We start from the raw sequence: 27094 nt of genomic DNA, 5'->3' as shown, positions 1-27094 counted from the left end.
CTCCTGAGTACAGCGATACCACATGTGTGACACTTTACCGCCTAGGTGCTCTAAGGGGCCCAACGTCCTATTCACGGGTCATTTTGAGGCATTTGGTTTCTAGGCTACTCACGGTTTAGGGCCCCTAAAATACCAGGGCAGTATAGGAACCCCACAAGTGACCCCATTTTACAAAGAAGACACCCCAAGGTATTCCGTTAGGTGTATGGTGAGTTCATAGAAGATTATTTTTTGTCACAAGTTAGTGGAAAATGACACTTTGTGAAAAAAACAATAAAAATAAATTTCCGCTAACTTGTGACAGAAAATAAATCTTCTATGAACTCACCATACACCTAACGGAATACCTTGGGGTGTCTTTTTTTCTCAAGTGGGGTCACTTGTGGGGTTCCTATACTGCCCTGGCATTTTAGGGGCCCAAAACCGTGAGGAGTAGTCTGGAAACCAAAAGCCTCAAAATGACTGTTCAGGGGTATAAGTATCTGCAAATTTTGATGACAAGTGGTCTATGAGGGGGCGAATTTTGTGGAATCGGTCATAAGCAGGGTGGCCTTTTAGATGACAGGTTGTATTGGGCCTGATCTGATGGATAGGAGTGCTAGGGGGAGTGACAGGAGGTGATTGATGGGTGTCTCAGGGGTGGTTAGAGGGGAAAATAGATGCAATCAATGCACTGGGGAGGTGATCAGAAGGGGGTCTGAGGGGGATCTGAGGGTTTGGCCGAGTGATCAGGAGCCCACAAGGGGCAAATTAGGGCCTGATCTGATGGGTAGGTGTGCTAGGTGGTGACAGGAGGTGATTGATGGGTGTCTCAAGGTGTGATTAGAGGGGGGAATAGATGCAAGCAATGCACTGGCGAGGTGATCAGGGATGGGGTCTGAGGGCGTTCTGAGGGTGTGGGCGGGTGATTGGGTGCCCTAGGGGCTGATAGGGGTCTGATCTGATGGGTAGCAGTGACAGGGGGTGATTGATGGGTAATTAGTGGGTGTTTAGAGGAGAGAACAGATGTAAACAATGCACTTCAGAGGTGATCTGACGGCTGGTCTGCGGGCGATCTGATGGTGTGGGTGATCAGATTGCCCGCAAGGGGCAGGTTAGGGGCTGATTGATGGATGGCAGTGACAGGGGGTGATTGACAGGTGATCAGTGGGTTATTACAGGGGGGATAGATGCAAACAGTACACGGGGGGGGTTTGGGGAGAATGTGAGGGGTGGGGGGTGATCAGGAGCCCACAGGGGGCAGTTTAGGGCATGAAAAAAAAATAGCGTTGACAGATAGTGACAGGGAGTGATTGATGGGTGATTAGGGGGGTGATTGGGTGCAAACAGTGGTCGGGGGGGGGGGGGGAGTCTGAGGGGTGCTGTGGGCAATCAAGGAGCAGGGGGGGGGGGCAGATCAGTGTGTTAGGGTGCAGACTAGGGTGGCTGCAGCCTGCCCTGTTAGTCCCTCGGACACTGAGACCACCAGGGCAGGAGACAGCCTGTATAATACGCTTTGTATACATTACAAAGCCGCTTTGCATGCGGCGATCATGGGATTAACAACCCACCGCCGCTTCCAAACGGCCAGCGGGTTGTTGTCGCGGGTAGGCGGAGCCAGTTGCCGGGGAAAGCGCGCGTCACCAGTGACATGATCGCTCCCCGCACATGCCAAAAGGACACAACGCCGATGGGCGTATTGTGGTCCTTTCGGCGTCCACTTTGCCGCTGCCCATCGGCTGTGGGCGGTCGGCAAGTGGTTAATCTTCCTGTTAAAATGGATTTAGAAAAAAAATAATTCTTAGCAAAATGTACTACCCAAAGAAAGCCTAATTAGTGGCGGAAAAAACAAGCTATAGCTCAATTAATTGTGATAAGTAGCGATAAAGTTATTGGCGAATGAATGGGAGGTGAACGTTGCTCGGATGCACACGATTTTCGACACTGTAGGCTGAAGTGGTTAAGGAAATCCCAGTTACACATATTTAAATATTTACATCTATGACTGGAAACAGAGGTGCTATGATTACTGTGAATTATCCAATCATGGTAATCACTGGGCAAATCAAAGCTTTGATGAGCATTAATCGCCCAATCACTGCTTGGCAAGCATTGCCCAGCTTGTCAGGTTTCCAGTGATAGTGTGACCCTGACAGTAAAAGCACACAAGGGAGCATGAGCCGGCTTTTACTGCAAGACATCTCCCAGCTGTCATCCTGCCTAAGGGAGCAGAACTGCCAACCTGCTTAAACTGGTAAAAAAAAAAACACATCTCCAAAATACGCACACGCACACACACACATGTGTGTGTGATTAATAGTGGTGGTGGTCAAATTTGGGTTTCCTTATTCAGAGACCTTGATAATGCTGTCCAGAGCAGTTCAGCACTTTTATGTTTGTGGAGGCAGAGTTGCTCTTCGTGTGACTCCAATGTTACACAGCTGGGTCTTTGCTGCTTTGATTGGGCTGCAGTTTGCAGCAGAGGTGCTGAAACATCCATCGACAGTGAAAGGCAGCATGTGACCAACTTTAGAGTAGTGCAACTAGCACCCCTGTTCTTTGTTGAAGCTAATGGTGTTCTCCATTATCAAAGTGGAAGGCACATTTCCATGATCTGTAAAATGGTAGTTGTTAGATCAGCAGTAATATGGTGATTATCACTGTTTTCTGGTGGCCCTGACAGAAAAGTGGCAATCTCAGATAAGCGACTCCCTCTAAAAAGTGGCAGTCATTTAATCTGCCACTTTTATACATACAGAAAATTTAAAAGAAAAGTGTTTCTACATAAGTAACACTATTTTTCTACTGATCACTAGCAGTATAGATCAGCCCCTTGCAGTGTTCTTATACTGCCAGGTGTCCAAGCGAGGAGACTTGGCTGCTGGATTTTTGGATAGTCATTTTCAACTCAGACTGTGCGTACTTGGCTATCTACACAGTGGCATGGACCCGATCGGGCTCTGCCTTTTCTACTGAATCCCGAGTGGGTTCATGCTACCGCTCAGACACAGTGTAGCTGCACTTCAGGTATCCCAGCAAAGGATGGGGGAAGACTCTGGAGGAGGACCCTCCTTGGGTAAGTATCTAAATTGATTGTATGCAAACCTCAAAGGTTTTCTTTAAACTTCATTCTGTGACTGCATTAAAGGCAGAAAACAGTGGAAACTCTTCCATTGTAAAATCTGCTGCCTGCAGAGCTTGAAGAGCAGTTGCTGTGCATTGAAAACTTTTTGCGTTTTGCATGCACTGAGGTGAAGTAACGCTAGTTAGATCAACAAGCAGTACATCAAGTTTGCTTACATAGGATTGTAGTTCATGTACAGCATTATAGAATGTTTGAAAACCATTTATGCACAATTATGGGACACTTAAAATATTTTCACGTATCACGGGGTGCTTAGGATAGGTCTACCCCGTAGCAGTGGGTACTTTGCAAATATCACTTTATTTTTCATAAGGGGGTGCTTGCTATATTAATGTTGAGAAACCACTGCTTGAAGATAGTGTTAGTGTGAATTGTCTTTCTTTCTGCTCCATGAATGATGGGTATGAAGTTCTGCTTTTTCCCATTTCTATTAAAAAATGTAATTAGAATAATTAGGGCAGTTTTCGCAGCGTTTTTTCCCTGTCAATTGAGATCAACTTGAATTGTGTTTTACAGATAATTAGCTCATCTACCCCTTGTGCGGATTTCTTTTTCCGAATTTGTCTGCCACTCTACAAGAATCAGAATCCAAGTGGTGACCCAAAGATGAAGTCGGCTCTTGATGAGGCAGTCAGATTGATACAGAAATGCAGTGAAGTTAATCTCCATTTAATTGTGCTGTGGAAGGTAAGAAAAGTGATGGTCGGCGTCTTTGAAACCTTCAGCTCTTGTAATGTAATATTTAGCCAAGTTAGTTTGATGTGATTGCTTCCTGTATCCAGACACAGAAAATAATTTAATGTTTGCATGAACAAATTTACAGTTCCTTGTTTAAAACAATGTCATTCCTTTCCATTAGACTATTGTTTTTCAGTGTACATCATACATGAGACAGGTTCTCAGAATACTGTATATTGTATTTGTAACTTTTGTTGTTTTTTTAGTAAACTGAAGTTACTAGAACTAGTTTGTAAATGTCAAAAGGGCGTTGGTAAATTTGGGAGCAAGGTGAAGCTGAAAAACTGCTCACCCTGCTTTAGCTATTCCCCTGCTTATTTTTTAAACTACTGATAACTCCACTTTTTTTGTTCCCCGTGTAATTCATGCAGCAGCTATTGCTGGGGCCTAAATGACACAGTTTTTATTGTAGATTGGGCTCCGGCTATTTCCATCACACAAATTACTCCATGAGTGATTCAATAGCCGTAGAAGGAGATCTCGGCGCACACTCTCAGCTGCATAGCGCCTGCTTTGGGGGCCGCCATAGACCGGAATGTTATACAGTCTATTGTCCCTAAATCACTGTAATTCTGGTGATGGCAAATATCTGGACCCCAAATTACATGTCTCCCCGAGTTGCTACTACACCGATTGGATTTTTTTTTTTTTTTTTTTTTTAACGTGGCCCTGGAGTTTTAGCAGGAGTAGGACGAGTCGTCTTTTGGCTCACAGTGTGCACAAATGAACAATGATGGGGCTATGCGTTTACATAATTCACATTACAGCATATGGCAGCGGCCAAATGACCTGTCCTTGATAGTTTTATTTATTTATTGTATTTATAAAGTGCCAACATGTTACACAACCCTGGACATTAGTTTAGGTTACAGACAATATTTAGGGGTGACATACAGCAATAAGACAATACAGGAAAACAAGAAAACCAGATCACACAGCACAGTTTGAATACTGTCACTGGATGGGAGCATGAAGCTTATGCTGGGTACACACTGAGATTTTTCTGGCCAATTTACTGTCAGATCGATTTCCAACATGTCCAATTTGCTTTCTGATCGATTTCCGAGCATTTTCCGATCGATTTCCTGTTGAAGTGCACAGAAATCGATCGGAAAACAAATCGGACATGTTGGAAATATTTGATCTGACAGTAAATCGGCCAAAAAATCTGATAGTGTGTACCCAGCATTAGGCAAGTTTAGTTCATTCAAATGCATAGTATGGGTGCACAGTAATGGAGTTGCATGATCAAGTAAGACACAAAAGGAGGACCCTGCCCAAAGGCTTACAATCTAGAGGGAGAGGTAGGGACACGAAAGGTAGGGGACCAGAGTTCAGTTGTGGGTTTAGAGCACTTGTGAGGGGTGGTAGGCCAGAGTTTAAAAGTTGAGTTTTGAGGGCCTTCTTGAAGATGTTGGAGGGGGCTGCCCTAATGGGTGGGAGTAGGAAGTTCCATAGTGTTGGAACAGCTCTTGAGAAGTCCTGGAGGTGTGCATGGGACTGGGTAATGCGGGGGGCGGTCAGGCGTAGTTCATTGGAGGAGCAAAGTGAGTGGCTAGGTGTGTACCTCTGAGTAAGATCAGAAATGTAGGTTGAACAGGTTTTGTGGACATATTTGTTGGTCAGACACAGTATTTTGAATCTGATTCTGGACTGGATAGGAAGCCAGTGGAGGGATTCACAGAGGGGAGCCGCCGTGGTGGAGCAATGGGAGGAGTGGATAATTCTGGCTGCCGCATTCATGATGGACTGCAGCGAGGCTATTCGGGTCATAGAGAGACTAGACAGAAGGGCATTGCATTAGTCAAGGCGGGAAGTTATGAGGGCATGGATCAGGAGTTTGGTGGCAGAGGTCAGAGAAGGGGCGAATTTTACACATGTGACGAAGGTGAAAGTTGCAGGATTATGTGAGGTTTTGGATGTGGGGAGTGAAGGAAAGTGCAGAGTCCAGGGTGACACCCAGACAGCGGGCTTGAGAGGTAGGGTGAATGGTAATGTGGTTAACAGTGACATGCACATCTGGGAGGTTCGGGGATGGCTGGGGTGGGAAGATCATAAATTCCGTTTTGTCTAGCTTTAGTTTCAGGAATCTAGTGGACATCCAGGAGGAGATGGTTGATAGGCAGGAGGAGACCTTGTCCATGGTAGTGGTGGATATGTCAGGGGTGTAGAGGTACATCTGGGTGTCATCTGCATACAGTTGATAGTTAAAACCCATGGAGGAGATAACCTTGCCAATGGAGGATGTGTATAGGGAGAACAGTAGGGGCCCAAGGACCAAGCCTTGTGAGACTCCCACAGAGAGGTGGTTGGGGGTGGATGAGGACTCATTGAAGGAGGTCATGAAGGAGCGGTTGGAGAGGTAGGATGAAAGCCAGATCAGGGAGAGGTCTGGAATGCCCATGGACTGGAGGAGTAGGGGATGGTGTACTGTGTCAAAAGCTGCTGAAAGGTCAAGGACGAGGAGAATGGAGTATTTACCTTCAGCTTTAGCTAAGGCAAGGTCATTGACCACTTTGGTGAGAGCTATTTTGGTTGAGTGGGCAGGCCGAAATCCAGATTGCAGTGGGTCTAGCAGTGAGTTGGCATTGAGGTACTGGGTCAGGCCTTTGTGAACCAGACACTCAAGTAGTTTTGAGGCTAAAGGGAGGAGAGAGATATGGTGGTAGTTTTTTTTTTTTTTGGGGGGGGGGGTTCTTGAGCAGGGGTAGTACAATGGCCTGTTTGAAGTCTGAGGGCAAGGTGCCTGTGGATAGGGAGAGGTTAAACAGGGTATTGAGGACTGGGGCCAAATCCATGAAGTGAGGCTGGAGTTAATCAGAAGGGATGGAGTCAAGGGGGGGGAGTTAGTGGTATGGGAAGTCTGCAGTAGGTGGTTGACTTCCTCAATGGTAGTAGGAGTGAAAGAGGTGGAGGCGGAGCTGAATGGGAGGGGGTGGGAGGTGAAGATTCGATATTTCCTGACGGATGGAGACAATTTTTTTGGGGTGAAATGGGTGGCTAAATCTGTGGTAGAGAGGGAGGAAACAGAGGGTGGGGGGTGGGTTTAATCAGGGAAGTTGAAAGTGGCAAAAAGATGTAGGTGGCTGGAAGCTTGTGCTCCGATGAGCTTGTTAAAGGAATTCCTGCTTTGCATCAGCAAGAAGCGGTGTGGAACTGCAGTAGGTTAGCCTTGTACTGTAGGATAGGCACTAAAGCTGTGCAACTGCACTCGCGTCTATGCGGACTGTGCAGCAGCGGCAATCCTGGTGGCCATCTTATGTGGGGTCGGGATGCGACCTGGGTCTGAATACAGTTACAGAAACTGTGTGGAATGGAAGGGAGGGTGCGGATGACGTCCCCCATAAAACAAGAATGCACACAGGTATTGATCTTAATTACAGTTTTGCACCTTGTAAGTCCTTTAAAATCTTAAAATTTAAAACACATACAACTAGGAAGTACATTTCTCCCAGAGTAAAATGAGCCATATATTACTTTTCTCCTATGTTGCTGTCTCTTACAGTAGGTAGTAGAAATCTGACATTACCGACAGCTTTTGGACTAGCCCATTTTCTCATAGGGGGGTTCTCAGGGTTTTCTTTATTTTTAAAAGCACTTGGTGAATGGCAGTTGCTCCATCCAACTGTCAAAATAGTGTACAGCAAACAGCGAGGCTGGCCAGCTTATTTGTAATAATTTACAGAGAATATCTTTATAAAGAATAAAGGCTATGCTGAGAATCCCCCAGGAAGAGATGGACTAGCCCAAAACCTGTCGGTAATGTTAGATTTCTTCTGGCTTCTGTAAGTGACAGCAACATAGGAGAAAAGTCATTTATAGCTCATTTTACTCTTGGAGAAATGTACTTCTTATTTGTATGTGTTTTAAATTCTAAGATTTTCACAACAGTTCCTCTTTTTAAGGATCGGAGTTGGACAGCCCTGTAAAGCAACACTCTGTATAACATACATGCCATTCCCTTTATTTTGTTTGTAAAGGGAGCGTGTAGTATGTTTTATTTATTACTAGTGACCTTAACCTGTTTAAAAAAGGGCTAGGTCCGTCACCACTGCCAGCGCGCGTGCACACGCATCTGCCCGGCCGGCTGCCCCCTGGCTGTCCTGCTCCCTGTCCAAAGGGTGTCCCTGCGGCACATGTGCAGTAGCGTAAACGCAGGGACACACACAGACAGACACGGGATGCAGAGACACAGGTTTTATTATTTATTATGTTTAGAATAAAAATAGTTTTATTTGCAGTTGCTGATGTATGAAACATTACAAATGAATGCAGAAAAGACAGACACACACTCACACAGCCTTCAGCTATATGACATTTTCAAATATTTTAGTTTTGGAAAAGGGAAACTGTTCTGAGCATAAATTGCACCTGCATAGTATTTCTGGGCCATCGTAGGGCAGAAGTCTTCTGGTCTCCAAGCACCTTCTGTTGCAACTGGCAATGCCCACTGCTGGCTGCAACTGGACTGAAATGGGTCTTTGGTATACTTTGGTTACCCTATTACTTTTCTTACATCTTTGTCCTTCTTTGTTTTTCTAGGCATATGTTATTGAAGATAACAAGCAGTTGATTTTGGAAGGCCAGCACCATGTGTCTCTACACACTGTTGGGGCAGAAGCACTGTCTTTCCCTCAAAAGCAGGTAATTGTTATTCAAAGTGTTGTAATAAAGTATGTGTGCATTGTTTTGCTATATTTGGCAGTCACATGGAGTATTCCGATAGTAATAGTAGTGCTACCCTTATTCATGAATAGGCCCAAGGTATTCACATTCAGTTATCAGTCTAGTCTTGAATAATTTTATGTGAAATAAGTGAATGACGTGTGGTGATACAGAAGCTCCTGATAGCTGGAAAAAAAACTTCTTTCTTTCTTTTTCTTTCCTTCCATTACTTTAGGAACAGCCAGAGATGGTACTATTGAGATTTACCAGATCAGAAAATACACCAGCAGCAATACGTCCATCGCCAGAACAGCTCTCCAACCTAATAAAATCCAGCCTTCATTATCCGGAATCTTTTAATCATCCGTTCCATCAGAAAAGGTACGTGGAAGGAAATATTTGTGAATTGCGTTGCAGAATCCCAACCAGGCATGACTTTGTAGTGACAGCTAATCCTTCTCCTGAGGCACGGGCCTCGGTAACATGTTGTAGTTCTGTTAAAGTATGGCTGTGACCATGAAACAGAGAATCTACTCTCTATAGATAAGCTAGTGCTACAAATAAGTGTAACCATGGGTAAGTAATGAAATGGTGATCTCAGGCAAGAAATACTCTTTAGTAGTGGACTTGATACCTTCAGTTTCCAAGTAGGCATATTTTTTTACAAGCCTTAGAACCTCTCCTGTCTAAAGGCTGCATGTTATTTGTAAAGAAAGCCATGAACGGTACCATAGCTGTAGACCTGTTGTTACCAGCCAATTACCAAATACCCACATTCTTATCTGTCAAAGAGTTTGAAGTCAAGACAAGGTAAAGAATGTGTATGTCATGCTTTTCTTCTAGAGGACTTAATGCGTCAGAGCTGCAGCCACTAGGGTGCACTCAGTAGGCAGTAGCAATGTTGGGAAGTATTTCCCAAGGTCTTCTTACTGAATAGGTGCTGGCTTACTGAACAGGAAGGTCATAGGCAGAGCTCTTAACCAGTATGCAACCAGATATTTATTAGCCTCTCATTGGTCATGTATAATAGTGTACAATAAATCACGACTCTGTCTCTATAAAACAAATCCACAAAGTTGCTGGTGTGTCTGGCTAATCAGCAAGTGGTGTAAAGCTCACTAACTGCAACTAACAATAGGTGTAGGTCTGATGCAGATTTCAGCCCTCTTCCCCATCAGCTACATCACTGTTATTAGCATTCAGATTTTAGCCCTCCTTAGTCCTCATATGATATTGTAAATATTATATTTGAGACTGTGTCAGTTTTAATGTGAATCTTTGTTTTGTCTTTCCAGTCTTTGTTTAGTTCCAGTTTCACTTGTGCTCACCAATAGCTCTCAGGCAGAAGTTGATGTAATAATAGACTTGAGACACAAGACCACGGGGTAAGTTTTCTGTTATGTTGTTGAGTGAACAGATTTATTTACCGTAATTTGAATGCAGTTTATCTGTTGGCTTATGCAGAAATTGTGTAGCATCTCAGTGCTTTATGTAGAAAAAGATTGCCAATTTTGCATGAAATATGTTTGTCAGACATGCCACCCTGAAGGCGGTCGCATTAGCCCTGCACGACTTGCTAATATGGTCTCATGAGGGACAGACATAGGCAGTGTTCAGGGATACTGTCATTTTCTAGAGATGGGCACCATTTTTTACTTCTGGTGTGATGCTTCCCTGGTCCCCCCCATCTGAATGGGATGCACCATCTTCTCTTTGGACTTGGTACAGCAACAGCAGTTGCAGCGTGTGCACACACCACAATGCATGCAGGAAGATGGTCTGTAGATGCAGATAATGTATTGAGGTGCAGGCAATCCCACAACACTGACGGGAGATAGCTGTGGAGCATCACCCCATAGGAAAGTAATGTTGCCCCCCCCCCTGCCTCAGGGAACCTCCCCTGTGGGCAGATTCATTTAAAAAATGCTTGTGGTGATGCTCATTTCGTTTGAAGGTGTTCTTTTGGGAGGTTTTTAAATGAGTAGCTAGTCTGCTACACCTTCTCTAAGGATGCAACAACTTTTACAATTCACAAAAAAAAAATTAAAGAATTTTAATTACAATTTTCCACCCGTGATCCTTCCGATCCCGTTTGCCTGTGCCTCTTTCATAGTGCATGGTTTGCAGCATAAGTAAGCACCTTTAAACCCCCAAAACAGACATTTTTTTCCTATAATGGCAGCTCAAGGACAACTGTAGTGAGAGGGATATGGAGGCTGCCATATTTTTTTCATTTAAAACCATTTTAGCCACCTGGACATGATTGTCACGTCCAGGCAACTGCTGCGCGTGCCCCCTTGCCGCCCCCTCCCCCCCCCCCCCCCCCCCCATTAGCTGGAGATAAATGAATGGGAACATAATTCCCATTCATTGATCTAAATCCCCGGCAGAAAGACTGACGGCTTCTTATCAGAAGCCCCAGTCTTTCTGAGAGAAAGTTTCCTGCCCTCCCTATACTTCCTGGAAGCGAGAGCGTTCACTTCCAGGACTAAAAAAAAAATGTGACTGTGGCCTAATAGCAAAACTACATCCACATACATTTTTAATTAAATAAACACATATTATTACATTTAAAATTGTTTACCTCCCACACAAAAAAAATACCCAAATAAAATTTTTAATAAAAAAAACAAACACCTACATAGTTACCTAAGGGTCTGAACTTTTTTCATATGCATGTGAAGAGGGTGTATTACTAATATTTTTCAAATTATAAGCTTGTAAATAGTGATGGGCGCAAAAGTGAAATGCACCCTCATTTCCAAATAAAATATTGGCGCAATACATTGTGATAGGGACTAAATTTAAATGGTGTAATAACTGGGACAAATGGGCAAATAAAATACATAGATTTTAATTATGATAGCATGTATTATTTTAAAGCTATAATGGCCAAAAACTGAGAAATGATGATTTTTTTTTCCATTTTTTTTCTTAATATTCCTGTTAAAATGCATTTAGAAAAAAATAAGTCTTAGCAAAATGTACCACCCAAATAAGGACTAATTAGTGGCGGAAAAAACAAGCTATAGAGCAGTGATGGCTAACCTTGGCACTCCAGCTGTGGTGGAACTAAAAGTCCCATGAGGCATTGCAATACTCTGACAGCTCTAAGCATAACTCGGGGTGGCAGAGGCATGATGGGGTTTGTAGATTTGTCACAGCTGGAGTGCCAAGGATAGCCATCACTGCTATAGAGCAACTCATTGTGATAATTTGTGATAAAGTTATTGACGAATGAATGGGAGGTGAAAATTGCTCGAATGCATAAGGTGAAAAACGACTGAGGGCTAAAATGGTTAAGCAATACTATTTGTCTTGCTGTCCTGCTGATCCTCTGCCTCTAATACTTTTAGCCATAGACTCTGAACAAGCATGCAGTAGATCTGGTGTTTCTGACGAGATTAGCTGCATGCTCGTTTCTGGGCCAAATAGATCAGCAGGTCTGCCAGGCAACTAGTATTGTTTAATGGGAAATAAAGAGTTGTCCTTTAAAAAAAAGTCTGGTCAGGGCCAATGCACCATTCCTGCCAGCTGTCGTATACTGTATTTTCTACTGCTGCTTATAGTACAAAACTATGCTGAATTCAGCTAAGCTGCAATATCCAGCAAACCTTCGACAACCCCTGGCAATACATGCCAAGGAATCCTGCACCTCTCTGAAGCTGCCTCACCCCTGTCCTTGTCACATCACCATAACCTTTTTTTTAATACCAGCAATCTTCTTCATCAATTTAGCAAAATGCACCAAACATGAAAACCACAGCAAGAAATGGATTTGTGCACATTGATTTCAGTTTTAGTTGCATCTGTTTACCACCCTTTGATGCTTTGTAGTGCTATAGGAATACAAACACCTTTTCATTCTAATTAATAATAGAAATCATTCTCTTCTGGATTACATTCAAAATAAACTAAATGTATCCGTGTAATGTACAAAGTCTCTAGCACGTATATATGGCCGTGAGGCTATGCTAGATTGAAAAAAATGACAATATGAATGTATTTTAACTGTGTTTTGCTACTGCGCTGTAATTGTCCTCTGATGAAGCTTCCAGTAGTTATGGGAGTGAAACATGTCAGGCTAGGCAGAGGGTGGTATTGTGTGTGAATATGCATTCATTTTTATGTGATTTATAGGGGTAGACATCCTGCAAATACTGAGGCTTTATTATTCCTAATAGGATGTTCTGACATATATTTACCTCCTATGTCACGTTAAGTAAACCATATAGGCAATACAGGCTGCACCTGAAGTTTTAAATGTTTTATTAAAAATGAAGTTTTATATAGCTGTATAGCTCTCTACAACAAGCATAAATAGTGTTTTTCCCACAATCCTTCAGGGCAAAGGTGAGACGTCGCTCCTCCCAGGAACAGGAACAGACAGCACTTCCCCTATAAAAAAGTCACATGGTTAGTCCACCCTCAGTGCGGTTTGTTCCTGCGTCCAGGCAGGTCGGCATCTCCCCTCTGGGTGAAGCCTGCGTGCTGAGCTGCAGGTAGATCCTTCTGGGTGGCTGAGACTGTGGTGCTGAGGCAGTCTGGCCGTGCGCCCCAGGCTGGATCTTTACTGGGGTTTGCCTACCTTTCTCTCCCGCTGCCAGGGAGAGCAAGTGTGGAAGCCGTGGGTTCCCCTTGGCGGCCTTGCGACGGAGGAGCAGGACGGAGGTAAGCCAGCGGCCCTGTGGAGCGCATTGCGGCTATTAGGACGCTTGGCCGCGTCCGGATGCGTAATTTTCGGCGGGTATGCCAGATGTGGCAATTTGTAGAGCTGGCTCATTACTCCTTCTAAACTTCCAGTCTGCCCCTCATCCAATCGCGGCAGGCCGAATATGTGTTTTTTTTTTTTTTTTTTTTTAAATAGTTTTTATTGGGTTTTCAACTTTAAACAATTGAATATACGTGGAACATCTTATATCAAATTGTCCTGCACACATTTACAACTCAATTGTCCCACCCATTAAGAAAAAGAACAAAAAAAAAGACATTGTCTACAAATAACAACCAATATAACCTGTATGATTGCTACAGTTATATGGCATTTCAAAGAAAACATTAAAATAAAATAATATAGTTTAAGGCAGGGGTCTCAAACCATTTGCGGCCCTCGATACAATATTTTGTGGCCCTCGGCGGCAAAAGCTTCCTTATAGTTTGCTTCAGTGCTCTTAAGTAATCCGCCGCATCCCCGCCACTAAACGAGGGCTGCAGAGCCCCCAAATCGCCCGGGGGGCAATCCGCCAGCATTTGCTGGAAGGGGCAGAGCTTTCAGCTTCAGCTCTGCCCCTCCTGACGTCAATCGCCGCACGGATCGCCGCCTCTCCCCGCCCCTCTCTGTGAAGGAAGAGTGAGAGGGGCGGGCAGAGGCGGTGATGCGCCGCAATTGTGAAATTCCTTATGCGGCCCAGCCTCAGCCTGAATTTGTCTCCTGCGGCCCCCAGGTAAATTGAGTTTGAGACCCCTGGTTTAAGGTGTCTGATTTTCAGACTGAAACTTTTCAACCTAGAAAATAAAGCATCTATAACGTATACTATATCTGAATGGAGTAAGGTAGTCCTTACCTATTGTGTTCACAAGAGTCTCTAGCCTTGTTCTGAGTTTGCTTGTATCAGAGGTAGGGACCCCAATCTCTCGCCTGTTGATCAACAGGTAGATTAGGATGTGCCTGTGAGATCTGCAAGTCAGAGGGGGGATGTGGGTCTGGTAGTGGGGGCCCGGAGTGAGGGGGGGGGGATCCTACAGTGTTGATGTGTGGTGAATCCTGTAAGTGAGAGGGAGGACATGTGTATCATGTGGTTGCGTACCCTGGCCGAATAAGTTTTAAAGGCATAGTGTTTAGAGTAGCATGTAAAGAAGAGTCCAGAAGTGGTGTTGTATAACTTCAATAGGATGTGTCATTTTTGATCATTTTCTTTTTTTCCCCCTCTCTTTCTACTTTAAATGTTACTTTTAGGCCTGAAGCGTTAGAAATCCACGGCTCTTTTACCTGGCTGGGGCAAACTCAATACAAGCTTCAGCTGAAAAGCCATGAAGTGTTCAGTTTGCAGCTGAAAGCTTGTTTTGTCCACTCCGGAATCTACAATCTGGGAACTCCAAGAGTGTTTGCCAAGCTAGCCAACCAAGTGACACTATTTGAAACCAATCAGCAAAACTCGATGCCGGCACTGATTGTCATTAATAACGTTTGAGCCTTCTCTGCTCGAGTGAACCTCAGACAATGAGAGGACTTGTAGCAGTAGATTTCCCATGGTTGGTGCAAGCAACACTTTCCTCTTCATTATCTAGCGCGCGAGAGATTCCATAGGAATTCCATAAAGACTGTTGACTATTAATATTCCTTTATGCAAGACACTTGGAGCTATTAGTTCACTTCTCCATTCTGTACAGTTAACACATTTTACTTTTGCCAGGGAATTCAAAATTTCCTTGTAATTAAAATGCTTAATTTTGGTTAAAATGTTGTTAAAGCGCTCTCCTTGGGTTCATACTAGCTAGTGTCCGCACACGTTCTTGTGAGGTGTTAACCATCATTTGCACTTTTTTTCTTTGGTTTCACAGCTTTCTTTCCAGACATTGCTAGACTTCATCGGGGAGTGTTTAACAATTGGAACACACTCTCTGTATAGACAAAAGCTAAAACTGATTGATTGGATATTTTGCATTGCATTTGTTAACCTTTTCATTCATCTCAGTACTGAATGCACTATTTTACACATCTGTTATGTTGTCTTTCAAAAGTTGAGTTCTTCACTTAATTGCGTAACTTTAAAATCCATTTGATCGCATCATTAAAAGTCTGCTTTTTCCATAAATGATGTATTATATTTATAACAAATGTATTGTAAATAGAATAAAACATATGCTGTATTTGCTGTTCAAAGACTTTTCTTGCATATATAGGCTGTATCATGGGCCATAATATATACCTGTTGCTTAAATATGTTAACAAATATAAAATAATGTATATAAGACATTAAAAGTTTTAACAAGTCTGTGAGTAAACAAATGTAATATTTTTAAAAAAATGTTTGTCTTATTTCTTTTACTGCACCAAAATGCTTATGGGTTATTTCAGATAGGCCTGGTGCTTAGCTGGGGGTTTGAGGGCTCTGTGGTTGTGGTAGTGCGGAGACTTGAGACATCTCCAGGAATTGCAAAGGAAGTACCACCAGCAGGGTGCAGCTAGCATGTTCCCTGCCTTCCCTCTCTTGATAGAGCAGCGCACTGCTTGTCCCGGAGAAGATCATTATGGGCAACAAATAATGCAGGGGTGTTTCAGCCTTGAAGCCAGGCACGCGCGTACATGGAAGGTCGCCCGGCAGGCACGCGCGTACATGGAAGGTCGCCCGGCAGGCACGCGCGTACATGGAAGGTCGCCCGGCAGGCACGCGCGTACATGGAAGGTCGCCCGGCAGAGATTGGGGCTCAGTTCCTTGGGCAGCCATTCAGGGCAGAAGCAGAGCTGCACATGACAGATAATGTGGGGCAAGGAGACAAAAGGGACTAGTCATTGGTGATCAGGAAGTGCAAAATTTTAAAAAACGCTATGGTCCTTAAGGGGCCAGAGCATGTTGGTTCCAAATTAGTTAAAGCAGACCTGAAGTGAGAGAGGTATACGGAGGCTGACCCATCTGTTTCCTTTCATGTAATGCCAATTGCCTGGCTGTCCTGCTGATCCACTCCCTTCCATCCTTTTAGCCATAGACCCAGAACAAGTATGCGGATCAGGTGATCTCACTGAAGTCTGAATAGATTAGCTGCTTGCTTGTTTTAGGTGTATAATTCAGACACTACTGACCCCCTGGATTGCGACTACTTAGTATTAACACCAACCTGGACTTTCAGCAGGCGCAGGGTGAGCTGTCTTTGGCTTCACCCTTCGCCAAAATGTGGCCGAGGCCATTTTATATTTATGCCTGCCTGTGATTGTTTAAAATGAAATAAATGTGGCAGCCAATATATTCCTCTCGCTTCAGTTTTCTTTTAAGGCAAGTGACTCTAACTCCTTCTAGCTGATATTTCTGATCCGTGAATGAAGAGAAGAGGATAACATAAGACAATGCAAATGAAGCAGGAGTGAAGCCTTGCTTTCCATGCACATGCAATCAGTATTTAAATGAGATTACATACAGGAGTGATCATGTTCAATTGTACACAGGTAAGTAGCTCCACTGTCTTTGTGGGCTAAAATGGCATGTTGTATAGATGGTGCTCAGAAAGGTAATTAGTAAAGAAAGTCAGCAATTCATTCCTCAGTTCCAAGCTGCATTAAGTTTGCATGCAAGCCATTATTAGCGGCATTGAACATCTCTAAATACTGTACTTTATCAAGAATCTAACGCCTTCCTCTCCCAATGCGTTCCGGGACCGCGAATGTCCACTAGGGGTAGCTGTAAGCATGAATCGTTTGTTTTAGGCTTGGAGATTGGATAGACAGAAAGCATGATGTAAAGGCCTTGTCACAATTCCTCTATGGACACCTCTTCTGATGAGACTTCTTTGGACTGAAGATAGTGAACCAATGCCCAAAAGGTGCCTGCCTCTCTGAGCTGGTAGCAGTACTACTAGACAGATAACAATTGTGAAGGAAAGCCAATTACATCTGTGTATCTCTGTTCCCTGTAGGTTTGGGTCTGTATTTCCACATTTAAAGCCCCATACACACACTTAACAGCGGTCTGTTAAGGCTCGTACACACGTCGGATTTTTGCAAACGACCCGTCGTGTGGACGTCCAAACGACCCGTCGTGTGGACGTCCAAACGACCCGTCGTGTGGACGTCCAAACGACAGGTCGTGTGGACGTCAAATCGGACGTGTGTACAGTCTGTCGTTCAGCTGATAAGACTGGACTTGAGCTCAAGTCCAGTCTTATCAGCTGAACGTCAGACTGTACACACGCCCGATTTGACGTCCAAACGACCAGTCGTTTGCAAAAATCCTACTTGTGTATGTAGCTTTAGGCTCTCACTTTTCTTGTGAGACCCCTAAAAAAAATCTCTTGCTATTGTTCAAGCAGCTGATAAGACTGATAAGAAGTCAATCCCAATGTTGAACTGACTTCTTATCAGTCTTATCAGCTGCTTGAACAATGGCAAGAGATTTTTTTTTAGGTGTTTCACAAGAAAAGTTGTGAGAGCCTAAAAGATCTCTGTTAAGTGTGTGTATGGGGCTTAAAGTGGATCCGAGATAAACTTTTACTCGTTGCATAATTGTGTTCCTTACATATAGTTTATAGGGCATTCCTCAAGCCAAATACTTTTTTTTGTTTTGTTTTAATACTCTTAATTCCCTATAAACGAAACAAACCTCGCCCACAGCTTTTCAAAGAGCCTTGCCACTCAGTCCCAGGTAGCAAATGCTTATGGGAGCTCAGTCTGGGCAGGAGGAGGAGGAGGTTACTAGCCAGAGATTTCAGTGGCAGAGGAGGGGGAGTGAAATTTTCCACAGGCTGAGGGCTGGATATGCTATCAGCTTGCCTTAGTGTAGTGTGACAAACAGCTGCCCTCATTGTATCACAGCAATAGATAATCCTAAACTTTTGCAGCTAGATTTACTGTGTAAACTATCTAAACTTTAAGATATATAGACAAGTTACGTGTTATAGTTACTTTTTCATCTCGGATCCGCTTTAATGTTGGGAATACACGGTAAGATTCTGGCGCTCTATTCCCGCGCCCGATTGTTTGTTTTTGCAGCTTGGTTCTGTGGGCGATTCTCTTATCTTCTCGTTTTTATCTTTTTCCATTGTCCCCCGTGCAGAATCGTGCACGGAAACGATCGGGCGGTGAGATCAGATATGTCGGAAATTATCGATCGAGCCATCTAAATGGTGCAGAATCTTACCGTGTATTCCGACCATAAAAGACTGTGTGTATATGTGTATGGGGCTTAGGAGTAGGTGATTTGGTCAGAACTGATGGTACCCTTACTATGTGGAAGCAACAAAATCTTAGAGAAAGTCAATGAAATTCTAATAACGGTCTTCCATACCAATTCCATACATGTTAGAATTGGGCCAGTTGAAATAAGTAAGCCAGGGAGCACACTTATTACATTTGCATGCTTTTTTTTTTTTTTTTTTTTTTGCATAAAGCACACAAAATGGAAATCTGTGGGCCACACAAAAATTGTATTGGTGTGGGATTCCCAATGCTTTGTCAGTTTTTAAAATCACACAGCAAGCGCCTATCCTGTGGGAAATAAAGAAGGCATGCTAGTTTAGACATCTAAAGTTGGCTGGTGAACTGTGGCAAGTTCTTTGGAATGCTTGGAACTATCTACTAAGTACCTTTACTATCTGCACACTTTGCTGAGTTCAGGGCAAAGGCTGATCGCCAGAGATGGTTAAAGATATGCGAATAGCTCTGGATTGCAGGTAACGTTTATGCGGATGGTATGCAGCTTGACAGTTGACCAGTCCATTCCAGCAGGAGGTGAATCTCAGCAATTTGGTCCAGTGTCAAGCTGTATATGAGCTGCATGCAAGCTGGGCACACCTGATCTTGATTTGCTTTCTGACTACTGCAATTTTTAGAATGTGTTATACTGAAAACCATGTATTCACATATATCTAGGACTTTTGCATAGCATACTTCATTGCTTTTGTAAATGATTACATGAGAAATCATATTTAAATCTCTATTTATTGAAAACCAAGAGAGCCCTCATATATTGGGTGTTACAGCTTCCAACCATCATACATGAATTGTTTCAACCACACACGTTCTAAACTGAAGAGAGAACTTCACTTACAAAACATTAGAAGGTGCTGCCTAAACAGGGAGAGTAGTGTACACTTCAGACAATACAAGACCAAATTCAGACTGTTATCTGCATGAGTAGGACACCTGCACCTTCAATACCAACAGAGACAGGAGTTAGTTACTACTTGTCTGATTTATGCGAGGTACTATGTGTGATTCACAGACACAATAGTAAAGGCATTGTTTTGGGAGGGGACCAACATGGCCCCTCCCAAGAAATATAACTCAACAATGTGACTGGGCCAAACAACACTAAACGTGTCTCCTCAAACAGCATAATTAGGCAGAATATCCCTCAAACGATCATGCATGAATTCCTTTTTTTAATCAACGACAGCATATTGCATTTTTGTGACTAACTGCATTGGATACTGGAAGTCAGCCAAAAAGTAGTGTGATTTGCAGTGAATGTTAGAATCTCCAGCTCAGGTACTGAACCGCAGCCCCCAATCATAGCTTTTGGTTTGTTGTGCACCAACTTCCAGTGCATTACCCTGACCCCTTTCAAAAAAATGGTGTGGCGCTTCAAGAGGAACGGTCGCGTAAATCTTAAAATTTAAAACACATACAAATAAGTTCATTTCTTCCAGAGTAAAATGAGCCATACATTACTTTTCTCCTATGTTGCTGTCACTTACAGTAGGCAGTAGAAATCTGAAATTACCGATGGGCTAGTCCATCTCTCCATAGGGGATTCTCAGCATGGCCTTTATTCTTTATAGATTCCCTGAAAAGGATTTATACAGTGCTTTTGTCCATCCTCCCTGCTCGCTGTACACTTAGGAGATGGACGGAGCAACTGTCATTCACTAAGTGCTTTTAAAAATAAAGAAAACCCTGAGAACCTCCCCGTGAGTAGATGGGCTAGTCCAAAATCTGTTGGTTCTGTCAGATTTCTACTACCTACTGTAAGTGACAGTAACACAGGAGAAAAGTAATTTATGGCTCACTTTACTCTGGAAGAAATTTATTTCTTATTTGTAAATGTTTACATGTATTTACATTTTTAAGATTTTCATGACAGAGGTCCTTTCAGTGACACTCTTTTGAGGCCTTTATCACAGTGTGACGTTAAAGTTGCACGTTATAAAATATTTTAAAGCAGAGTAACGCACAGCAATGAAAAGTCTGTGTGACATTCACAGTACACACATTGCGTTAGTGTGTAATGTGTAGCGTTATTAGAAAGTGCTGCATGCTGTGCGTTTAACGATGAATATGCTGCGTTACTTGTGTTGCACATCCTCAGTAATACTTTTTTTTTTCTTTTTAAAAATGTTCTGCATGCGCCGCTTTCGTTCCATAGTAAATACATTTTCTAACGTGCGAGTCGCACTGTGAAAGTGTATATGCTTAGCATTATAGCTGCGTTGTGCGACCTTAACGTTGCATCAAACGCAATGCCCTACTGTGCAAGTAGCCTGAAAGGGGGTGTGGCTATCCACTGAGCGTAGTTAAGGCTTAGGCAGTGCTTGAGAAGAAGCCAACCCAGTAAGTGATTATAACTTTCTCTGAGAACATTGGTAAAATGTTTATTATACGCTGATAGTAAAGGCGCAAAGGTGTTTTTAAAGTGCACTTGAGATGGCGTGTATGGACTAATTTATACTCACCTGGGGCTTCCTCCAGCCCCATGAGGTGTTTGGGGACCCTCGACATCCTCCCAGTCTGCTACGTTCTCTCAAAAAACGGATGGGATTACGGAGAGGATGGCAAGGGACCCCATGCACCTCATGGGGCTGGAGGGAGCCCCAGGTATGTAAAAAATTGGCCCACATGCACCATCTCTGGTACACTTTAAGTGTAGGTTTTAATGCAAAATAACGTATACTAGAAGTAGTGCAGAACAGTGCTTGCTAATCTAGTGCTGAGTGTGGTGTGTATGGTTTTTCACCTTTGTATTTGTGAACAACACCTTACTTTGATTACTATTGTAAAGATTCATAGCGCTAACTGGTCTTCGGAGGAGCTTACAGTCTAATCCCTACCTACCCACTGTTTTTGGATTCCTGAAGAAAGAGTAATATAGAAGATGCCATATTTATTTTTGTTTTAACCACCCTGGCGTTCTAGTAAATGCGCCAGGGTGGTGGCGCAGCACTATTTTTTTTTTATTTTTTTTTCATGTAGCTAGCCTAGCGCTAGCTACATGATTCCCCCCTCCCTGCGGCGTCCCTCCCACCCTTCTGATCGCCACCGGCGCGTCTTCCCATAAGGAAATCCCGTTCTGAACAGGATTTCCTTTAGGGCTTCCCCTTCGCCATAGTGACGATCGTGATGATGTCATCGGAAGTCCCGATCCACCCCTCAGCACTGGTAGGCCAGGCTGCGCACGGGTTCGGGGGGGCCCTATAACGCAGCGGGTAGCGGCGCGGCGACCAGTGTAAACGCGCAGCAAGCACTGCGTTTTAAACAAAAATGGTCAAAATCGGCCCAGCGGGGCCTGAGCGGCGCTCTCGGCGGTAATGGAGTCATTACCGCCAAGGAGGTTAAACAATGCAAATTGCCTGTCTGTCCCGCTTATCCCCTGCCTCTTTTTAGCCCCAGACCCTAAACAAGCAAGATCAGGTGCTCTGACTGAAGTCTGATTGGATTAGCTGCATGCTTGTTCCAGAAGTGTGATTCAGACACTACTGATGCCAGGAAGACCAGCAGGACTGCCAGGTAAACTATTTTGTTTAAAAAAAAAAAAAAAGAAATATGGCAGCTGCCATATCCTGCTTGCTACAGGTGTCCTTTAAAGTAAACATTGAATTCAATTGGCTTTACCTACCAAATTGCCCATACACACTGATGATTGGTTTACATGCAAATTGCTATGCAGTAAATTTTCGTTCTGAAGCTGGCACGGATTCTATTTGTGGTATTTGCAGTTCATGCAAATGCAGGCAAAAGCACATAAAAGCCTGCCTACCACGTCTGACCTCCACATCAAACAACAGGTGGTTGAAGAAGGTCAGAATCCATTTATTTTGCAAGGTAAGTTTGCACTTACAAGGAATTTGTCTTGGCAGTTGCTTAACAAACACAAACAAAAAAAATACAAGGATAGACAGTATGTACTGTATATTACAAGTCAAGGACAGTATGTAAGTATAGTGGCAGTAAGCAAGGTTTTTAGGTAGGCCAAACTTTCTCAGCTGCCGTAGATGGTACATCCTCTGCTGCGCTTTCTTGACGATAGTGGCCGTATTGTTATCCCATTTTAGGTTGTTTGAGATTGTGGACCCAAGAAACGTGAAAGACTCTACCTGGGTTGTTGTGGATCCATTTAGGGGAGGTGCTGAGGGTGGAGATCTCCTAAAGTCTATTATCATCTCTATGGTTTTGAGAGCATTTAGTTCCAAGTTGTTGCTGCTGCACCAGGAGGAAAGCTGTCCCACTACATGCCTGTATGCAGACTCGTCCCCATTTTGTATGAGACCAACTACTGTTGTGTCATCTGCAATCTTCAGAACCTTAACAGATGGATCTGGGGAGATGCAGTCATTGGTGTAAAGTGAGTAGAGCAGTGGGGAAAGTACACAGCCCTGGGGAGCACTAGTACTGACTGTCAGAGAGCTTGATGTGTGTTTCCCAAGTCTAACATGCTGTCTCCTGTCGGTTAAGAAATTAGTTATCCATTTGCAGATGGATTCAGGTATGTGTAGCTGGGAGAGCATGCTGTGTAGCAGTGATGGAATTATGGTATTAACCTCCCTGGCGGTAACCCCGTGTGTGACACGGGGTAAGCCGCCGGAGGGTGCCGCTCAGGCCCTGCTGGGCCGATTTTCATAATTTTTTTTTTGCTGGACGCAGCTAGCACTTTGCTAGCTGCGCCAGCACTCTGATCGCCGCCGGCCCCTGCCCGATCGCCGCTATCTGCTGCGGCGCGGCCCCCCCCCCCCCAGACCCCAGCGCTGCCTGGCCAATCAGTGCCAGGCAGCGCCGAGGGGTGGCCCGGGACTCCCAATGACGTCCCGACGTCGGTGACGTCATCCCGCCCCGTCGCCATGGCGACGGGGGAAGCCCTCCAGGAAATCCCGTTCTATGAACGGGATTTCCTGATCGGAGATCGCCGAAGGCGATCGAAGCGGGCGGGGGGATGCCGCTCAGCAGCGGCTATCATGTAGCGAGCCCTCGGCTCGCTACATGATTAAAAAAAAAATTTTTTTTTAAAAACTGCTGCGCTCCCTCCTGGCGGTATTTTTCATACCGCCAAGGAGGTTAAACACAGAGCTGAAATCTATGAATAAAATCCTGGTGTAGGTTCCTGGGGTGTCTAGATGCTGTAGTACATAATGCATACACATGTTAATGGAGTCATCTGCGGATCTATTAGGCCTGTAGGCAAATTGCAGAGAGTCCAGCAGGGGATCTGTGATGGATTTCAGATAAGCCATTATCAGTTTTTCTAATGCTTTCATAACCAATGATGTCAGGGCAACAGGCCTGTAATCGTTTAAGCATGTAGGTTTTGATTTTTTTGGAATTAATACAATGATTGAGCTTTTAAAACAGGTAGGGACAATTGAGAGTTCCACAGATGATTTGAATATGTCTGTGAATACAAGCGCTAATTGATCAGCACAGGGTTTCAGACATTTCAGCCAATGTGGAAATTAATCCTGTTGCCTGGTCAGACCATCACACTATCCACTTCTCCCTCTCAATACCAGCTGTCAAACACCAGGTCAAGGATCAAATAAAATACCGCCGCTTAAAAGGGCTAACACCTCAACATATCCGAGATAACCTTAGCTTTGATGAATTGACTGACTCCAACTTGGACCCTGATACTCTGGTGTTTAAATACAACAAATGTGTGTCCTCCACCTTTGAGACCATTGCTCCTCTGTGCACCAAATATCTTACTCCACACCATCATGCACAGTGGTCTGATAACGCCATAAAAGAGCTGAAAAGACAAGGCCGAAAACTTGAGAGACTGTGGCGCAAAACTCAGTCCCCAGAAGACAAACATGCCTTAATCCTCCACTTGAAGAACTACCAAAAGGTAATCACGGGAAAAAAATCATCCTCTCTATCACAAGAGATTGCAAATGCAGTTAACAAACAAGCCGAACTGTTCCGCACAGTGGAAAAACTCTGCAACCCGGCATGTCAAAAACCTAATATCGAGTTTTCAAAGGACCTCTGTGACCAATTTGCCCATTTCTTTACAGACAAAGTCTCCGCTATAAGGTCCGCCATCCAACTTACAGCATCTGAGCCTAATATAGCGCCGAAGACCATTAGCAGAGACAACGTAACACCTTGGTCAAACTTCAAAGAAATTGATGAAGAAGTCACATCAAGCATCCTCCTTCACCTCCGCCTATCTACCTGTTACCTGGATCCTGGCCCAACACAGTTCATGTTGAACTGCCCCGACCTGTTCGTACCGGTATTCCTCAAAATTGTTAACTGTTCCTTACAATCAGGGATATTTCCTGCTTTACTGAAGGAAGCATTCATCAGGCCTCTCCGCAAAAAACCCTCCCTGGACCCAGATGCAATGACCAGCTACAGACCTGTCTCTAACCTCCCCTTTCTGGGCAAGCTAATTGAAAAAGCTGTTTACCTCCAGCTAGAAGCCAAAATCCTACAAAACAACAGTTATGACCCATTCAAGTCTGGCTTCAGGAAACACCACAGCACTGAAACTGCTCTCATCCAAATATGCAACCACCTGCTCATGGCAAGAGACAGAGGAGAATGCTCGATCCTCATACTGCTAGACCTTTCTGCAGCCTTTGATACAGTTGACCATGATATCTTGATAAGCAGGCTACAGGAATACAGCGGCATTGATGGCATAGTTCTTCAGTGGATCCAATCCTTCTTGAGTGGCAGAACCCACAAAGTTTCTATGGGGCCCTTCCTGTCCACCCCTGTATCACTTAAGTATGGGGTGCCCCAGGGCTCAATCCTCTCTCTCCCCTGCTTTTCACGATTTACATGTTCCCGCTTGGAAAACTAATCCAAAAATATGGCCTGACATACCACTGCTATGCAAACGACACCCAACTATATCTTTCCTTCAAGCCTGGTGTGACAGACCCAACTCTAACTATAAACGCCTGCTTAAGTCCATACTTTGCTCCTCCGTTATCGTCTGGTATGCCCGCGCAATGGCCAGTGACAGACATAAACTGCAAAGAATAATTAGTGAGGCGGAAAGGATCATCGGATCGCCCCTGCCACCTCTCGATCTCCTCCACGCGGCTAGGATGAGGAAGAGGGCCACCAGGATTTCCTGCGACCCCACCCACCCTGGCAGCCGCTTTTTTGAGCCCCTCCCATCCGGCCGCCGCTTCTGTACTATCCCAACCAAGACCACTGGGCACAGGAACTCTTTCTTCCCCCAGGCAGTTCTGCTGCTCAACAATTCTGACCCCTGACTCTTCCATCCTAGTCTGCAACCAGCATACTTGCCTTAGTGGCTCTTCTGCCTTCTCTTCTGCATCTCCAACACACAATATCAAAATAGATGCTATCGCACTGTTATGCTGCTAGTATGTGGAACTGTAGCCGCTAATGTATTGTAAATGCTGTCCAGTATGTGTAATTGTTGCCGTATATATGTAAAATGTACAACTGTCATTACGTATTTGCCCTAGCCATGTGTACCACAAGCAATTCCGAGTACGTCACCACCGTACTTGGCGAATAAATCCATCTTGTATCTTGTATGTGAACTACAGCAATGGATGAATGACAACTGGCTGAAACTAAATGCAGACAAAACTGAAGTCCTTCTGATTGAAGGGCAGAGCATGATAACAAAACAACTTAACTTGCAGTCTTCACCACTGGGAATAGGAGGCATGGATCTACGCAGCTCTGATTATGTGCGTAGCCTGGGAGTTCTAATTGATGGGGATTTAAACTTCAGAACTCAAATCTCTGCTGTGGTGAAATCATCCTATTTTCACCTGAAGAACATTGCAAAAATCAAGCACCTCATCCCCCCAGAAGATCTGCCAACCTTAGTCCATGCCTTCATCACATCCCGACTGGACTACTGTAATGTTCTCTACACTGGCCTTCCAAAAAAGGTCTTGTACCGCCTACAGCTGATACAGAATACTGCTGCCAGACTGCTAACCAATCAACCCCATCACTGCCACATAACGCCAGTCCTGCACTCCCTTCACTGGCTACCTATAGAATGGAGGGTCCTATTCAATATCGGCCTACTGACATTTAAATCCCTGAATGATCTAGGCCCTGGATACATGAAAGATATGTTGCAGCTACGTAGCAATCCCGCATTCTCAGATCCACAGGTTCTAATAATCTAGTCATACCCAGAGTCCACTTGGAAACTTTTGGTCCCAGAGCCTTCTGTCATGCTGCCCCTACGTTTTGGAACTCCTTATCTCAACAGATCAGGACAGCTCCATCCCTGGACGTGTTTAAATCCAGACTGAAAACCCACCTGTTCAGTTTGGCATTTGCAGAAATATAACTTTTGTTGTGTGAATACTTCATCCTACTACCAATTACTGAATCTGAGAGAGCCCAAGCGCTTTGAGTCCAATGGGAGGAAAGTGCTATAGAAATGTTATTGTATTGTATTTAGCAGTTACAGAGTCTGGTCCAGGTGCTTTATTTGTTTTATGTCTTTTGAAGAGTTTGTTTACATCTGATTGGCATATTGGTAGAGCATGCACATCTGGGGACAGGTTAGCAGATTGTGTCTGGCCTCCTGTGTTGTGTAGATGCTGAGGCACCGCAGGGGGTGGAGATGTTGGCTGGCTGGAGGAGTGCTCAGTGATGCAAATTATGCAAATTGAATTGGCGTGTTTGGCTTT

At 44.1% G+C, this 27094-nt stretch overlaps 1 protein-coding gene across 7 annotated transcripts in view; it reads left to right on the top strand.

Annotated features, from left to right (window-relative positions):
- TRAPPC8 (trafficking protein particle complex subunit 8) overlaps nucleotides 1-14987 on the top strand; it is a 118058-nt gene extending 103071 nt beyond the window's left edge. For all 7 annotated transcript variants that reach the window (XM_068237314.1, XM_068237313.1, XM_068237312.1 and 4 more), the window contains 5 exons: nucleotides 3641-3811; nucleotides 8405-8506; nucleotides 8763-8908; nucleotides 9823-9912; nucleotides 14484-14987. In XM_068237314.1, coding sequence (XP_068093415.1) covers nucleotides 3641-3811; nucleotides 8405-8506; nucleotides 8763-8908; nucleotides 9823-9912; nucleotides 14484-14718 — 744 coding nt within the window. In that variant the 3' untranslated portion in view covers nucleotides 14719-14987. The remainder of the gene's footprint in view (nucleotides 1-3640; nucleotides 3812-8404; nucleotides 8507-8762; nucleotides 8909-9822; nucleotides 9913-14483) is intronic.
- Nucleotides 14988-27094: the final 12107 nt, after the last annotated feature.

The sequence above is a fragment of the Hyperolius riggenbachi genome, chromosome 5 (assembly GCF_040937935.1).
Source record: "Hyperolius riggenbachi isolate aHypRig1 chromosome 5, aHypRig1.pri, whole genome shotgun sequence".
NCBI lineage: Eukaryota > Metazoa > Chordata > Amphibia > Anura > Hyperoliidae > Hyperolius > Hyperolius riggenbachi.
This window is presented reverse-complemented; position numbering and strand designations above follow the sequence as displayed.